We start from the raw sequence: 4,912 nt of genomic DNA, 5'->3' as shown, positions 1-4,912 counted from the left end.
GCCTCGGCCTCCCAGAGTGCTAGGATTACAGCGGTGAGCCACCGCGCCTGGCCTATACTCCTCTACTCTTAACCATTGTGCCATGCTGGCTCTCTCTTATTATCTGCCACTGTTTAAATGATTTCTTTAAATGTAGACTATCCATAGCATCTCACTGTACATGAACTCTAACTTTTGGACACAATAGGTATCTTGCCTCTGTCTCCGTCTCCTGGGCTAAAGTGTGGTGGCGTCATTGCAGCTCACTGTACCCTCAAACTCCTGGGCTGAATTGATCCTCCTGCCTCTGCCTCCTAGTAGCTGGGACTACAGGCGTGCGCCACCATGCCCAGCTACTTTTTCTACTATTAGTAGAGACAGGGTTCTCACTTTTGCTCAGGCTGGTCTCGAACTCCTGAGCTCAAGTGATCCTCCCGCCTCGGCCTGCCACGGTGCTAGGATTACAGGCGTGAGCCACGACGCCCGGCTCTGTCTCTGTACTTTAGTGGTCTGTTTCATACTGGCAAGAGGCATGTGAAGGGGAGGCCCCCCTTTTTGGTACTGAGAAAGAGAAGTTACTTTCTATACAAGATACTCTTCAGTTGACGAGTGGATGAGAAAAAAGTCAGACCACCATGAACAGTCACCCTGTAATTGTGAAGCACATACTGGTGATAACGACTCCTTTGGTAGCTTTGTTGTTCTGTCACCAGATTATGGTTTGTTTTGCCTGTGCTTGCTTTTGTGTCAGGCTTTTGGTGGGTGAATCAAGTTCGCCCTTTGGAGACATCTTTAATCAGCCCAATTTCCTAATCCCTGTGATTTCTGCCCTGCAGTGAGTTTCGAAGGATGCACTGGTCGGCCAAGGACAGGCTATTTTTCTGATGACACCCGATTCAAAGTGGGCACGGATGGTGAGATTACAGTCAAACGGCCTCTACAGCTTCATAATCCGGAGACCAGTTTTCATGTCCACGCCTGGGACTCCACCCACAAGAAGTTTTCCACCAAAGTGACGCTGAAGGCAGTGGGGCACCACCGCAACCACGACCACGACCGTCATGTACGTTGGAGTGTTTCTTAGACGTTCACTGTTGTTTCAGTCCGCTGTCTAATCCAGGGTCTCAGCCTTGGCACCATTGACGTTTTGGGCTGGATAATTTTTTGTTGCGCGGGGTTGTCCTATGTACTATGGAATGTTTAGTAGCATCCCTAGCCTTGATTGGCTAGACACCAGGAGCACCTCCACCAGTTGTGGCAACCAAAAATATCTCCACGTGCTGCTGGTAGCCCCTGGGCGGGGGGAAATCACCCCTCATTGAGAAGTATTGATCTAACTGAGCTAATAATTCTTGCTGGGTCTTTGGGTTGTTGTCGAGTTGTGGGGATCGGATAGTATAGAAGAATGGGCAAAGGCCTGGACACTGGGATTGAATCTCAGCCCTGCCATTTACCACCGGAGTGACCTGGGAGAGGATACTTAACAGGTCTGTGCTTGAATGTCCTTATCTGTGACATGGAGGTGGTAGTGAGGACCGAATGAATTAATACATGTGAGATGCTGGGAATATGCGAGGCATATGATGAGTCTCAGTAATCGTTAGCTCTGTTCACTCTCCTCTTGGAGGAAGAATGCACAAGAGGCCAATTCTCTGATCGTCTTGCTGTTTTTAGTGGGGAGAGTCTCAGCAAAGAAGTAGAAGAGCGAGTGGGAAGCTTTGGCCCCGTTGGACTGTATGTAACTCCATGAGATCCTTCCCCGTCGTATGCGCAGTGCCTGGCCTTAGGTCTGGAATGGAAGCGTGTACGTCTGACGAGGTTCCTGGCAAGAATGTTTCTGTGGGTCGTCGCCAAAGCCAAACGCCTTTGCCAGTTTCCAAACTGCTCCCATGCTGCTTCCTACCAAAATGTGTCTCTGGGGCACATTCTAATTGTATCTAGTTCACTGCCTTGGAAGCGCGGAACGTGTTGTAAGTGCCAAGGCCTTTGAAGTTGGTGCCTGTTTTTTCTCCCCAAAGTTTCTTGAGATTCTTGGAACTTAATAGTCCTCTTGGTAGATCTGATGTTTCTCCCTGGTGTAATGAGATCAGAAAAACGAGGAACTTAGTACTGCAGAACTGTATTAACATAGCGCTCTGACTCAAGTCTCCTACTGATCCATCATTCAGTGCTTTATGTGCAATACCAACATCTCATTTAATCTTTCCAATAATTCTACGAGGAAAGTACTAATATTATCCCCATTCTAGACCTTAGGAAACTGTGGTACAAAGAAGTTAAGTAATCTGCCCTGGAAAGGGTGCTGTCATAGTAAGCATTCAAAGCCACGCAGCTTAGCTCCGGAACCTGCCCTTGGAGAAAAACAGAAGGGTGTGGAGGGCAGAGAATGTATGGTGTGTGTATGCGCGTGTTCACGTGTGGCCAGGATGCAGGACTGGGGAAGGGGTCTGTGATGATACCTGGTGGCATTCATATGTATTTGTGCATCTTGAATCTTTAAAAAGCCAGGAAATAGGGCTTGAGTCGAACTTGGCAAACAGTGATCAGTAACTGTGAGTTAGTATTCTTATATGGCAGGCGGGAGATGGAACTTTCCTCTGGAAGCTTTACTGTGTTACCAGTAATCACTTTAAAACACTTAAACAATTTGGAAGATATTTTCCTTTCCTCTTCAGCTCTCTTATTTCCCTGCATGTGCATAAGGTTATCTTTATTGCACACGAAAACTGTTCAATACAAGTCTCAAAGGACGTTTTTGGTTCCTATCCCAACAGCTTCTATTATAACAAATGGAAACCATATAGATACAACGATACAATGAGATCGAGAGATTTGTATTGATCACAGAGCAGTTCTTGGTACCAATTCCCAAAACATACTCATTTTGGCTGGTAACTCCACTTCGGGGACGTATATCCCCAGGAAAAGCATGAAAGAAAAGAAGTGGAAAACACCCAAATATCAGATTGTTGAATAAGCTTGATATTAAATCATTGGTGTGTAATGTTGCTATTAAAAATGACAGATTGGCTGGGCATGGTGGCTCATGCCTGTAATCCTAGCACTTTGGGTGGCTGAGGCAGCAGGATCACTTGAGCCCAGGAGTTTGAGGTTGCAGTGAGCTAATGATGATGCCATTGCACTCCAGCCTGGGTGACAGAGCGAGACCCTGTCTCAGGAAAAAAAAAGAAGACTTGTCATGTAGGCTTGAAATAACTCGTAAATTATAATATCAAACCCTGAAACCTGTGATCGTGTATGTAAAATGACTTGAACTCTGGATCCTAGGAAGGATAAAAGGAGAGCATGGTCTTTATTACACGGCAGAGGAGTTCACTGGGTTTTGTTTTGGCTGTCCGCTTTGGAGGGTACATATAATTTGTCATCAATAAGAGAATGTGTCATTGAGTTAAAAACCATACACTGCCCTGAGAAGGCTGGGGACACTGGCTGGACAGGTTGGACTGTTAGAACTCACATGTCTCTCCTGAATCATCTCAGTTTGTTCCATGTCTTCTTTTCTTTTAGGACTCTGCCTCTGGCGCCCACGTGGAAGTGCTCACATTTCCTGGCGCCCGCCGCGGTCTCAGAAGACAGAAGCGAGACTGGGTCATCCCTCCCATCAGCTGCCCAGAAAATGAAAAAGGCCCATTCCCTAAAGGTCTGGTTCAGGTAAGAGAAGTTCTCTATTTCTGTGGGAGGGATGTAGCAGAGAAGGACCGAGGAAAGGAGGGAAAAGACCCACTATCAGGACCCTTCTTTGCCAGTTCTGTTTCTTTCTTCTTGTCTTCAGATCAAATCCAACAGGGACAAAGAAACCAAGGTTTTCTACAGCATCACTGGCCAAGGAGCCGACATACCCCCCATTGGTGTGTTTATTATTGAGAGAGAAACAGGATGGTTGAAGGTGACGGAGCCTCTAGATAGAGAAAAAATCGCCAATTACACTGTGAGTATCTCTTGGAAGCTTGTGATAATGTGGTAACATCCGTGCAACTGTTCTTGGTCAACTCATGTTGGATCTCCAGATTAGAGGCTCTGGAAATGTGAGGAGCTTAACTTGACACCTCTGGGCCTGTTGCTGAGGAGAAATGACAGGAGAACCTGGGACAATTCGGAGTTGTTAATTTTTTCCTTGTTGGGAAAAGAGGGAGGAGAGTCCCATGGGTCTTCGCTTGTCATGATCTCACTGAAGCGGCAGGAGCACACGTGGGGGAAAGTTCTCTGCTGGGGAGTCTCAGAGAGTGGGAAGGAGTGGAGGCCAAGGAGAGCCCGCTCTGCTCTGGCCAGACCCCTTCTCCCTCCTCCTCTTCCTCGTCAGGGCTCAAGTCACCTCCACTTGGCTCTTTCAGCTCTTCTCTCACGCTGTGTCATCGAATGGGGAGGCAGTCGAGGACCCGATGGAGATTGTGATCACGGTGACAGATCAGAATGACAACAGGCCCGAGTTCACCCAGAATGTCTTTGAGGGGTCTGTCATGGAGGGTGCTCTTCCAGGTATATCCAATCATGAGCTGAATACCCAGAAAGACCCTTAGATTCTTTGGACCCCAAAGTGTTGTCCAACCCCAAAGGCTGGAGCTTGAGGTTAAGTCACTGAAGTTGACCCATCAAATGGACAGAGCTTTGTTGGAAGCCATTGGGGTGTGTGTGTGTCTGTAACATTCTACCTACAGAAATTTGTATAAAATAAGAACAGTTTAAGAACAACCTTTCTGGTTAAGAAACAGATCCTTGCTGGTACCCTAAATATCTATACCACCTTCCTTGAGCACATTCTTTTCTCTCCTCCATAAAGGAAACCATTGCCCTGACTTTTGGGATAATTATTCTCTTTCTTTTATCTTTTGCCATTTGTGTATTTACCCCTAGATATTAACTTTTTAGTTTTACCTCTTTTCAAACTATATATACACAGAATCATACTGTACGT

General features: G+C 46.5%; 1 protein-coding gene across 1 annotated transcript in view; it reads left to right on the top strand.

The window, feature by feature from the left end:
• CDH1 (cadherin 1, type 1, E-cadherin (epithelial)) overlaps positions 1 to 4,912 on the top strand; it is a 79,909-nt gene that overhangs the window by 57,457 nt on the left and 17,540 nt on the right. The window contains exons 3-6 of the mRNA XM_012660606.1: positions 816 to 1,042; positions 3,508 to 3,651; positions 3,773 to 3,928; positions 4,332 to 4,476. Of these exons, the coding sequence (XP_012516060.1) occupies positions 816 to 1,042; positions 3,508 to 3,651; positions 3,773 to 3,928; positions 4,332 to 4,476 (672 nt within the window). The remainder of the gene's footprint in view (positions 1 to 815; positions 1,043 to 3,507; positions 3,652 to 3,772; positions 3,929 to 4,331; positions 4,477 to 4,912) is intronic.

Source organism: Propithecus coquereli, unplaced genomic scaffold, assembly GCF_000956105.1.
Source record: "Propithecus coquereli isolate 6110/MARCELLA unplaced genomic scaffold, Pcoq_1.0 Scaffold67, whole genome shotgun sequence".
NCBI classification, from domain to species: Eukaryota; Metazoa; Chordata; class Mammalia; order Primates; family Indriidae; genus Propithecus; species Propithecus coquereli.
This window is presented reverse-complemented; position numbering and strand designations above follow the sequence as displayed.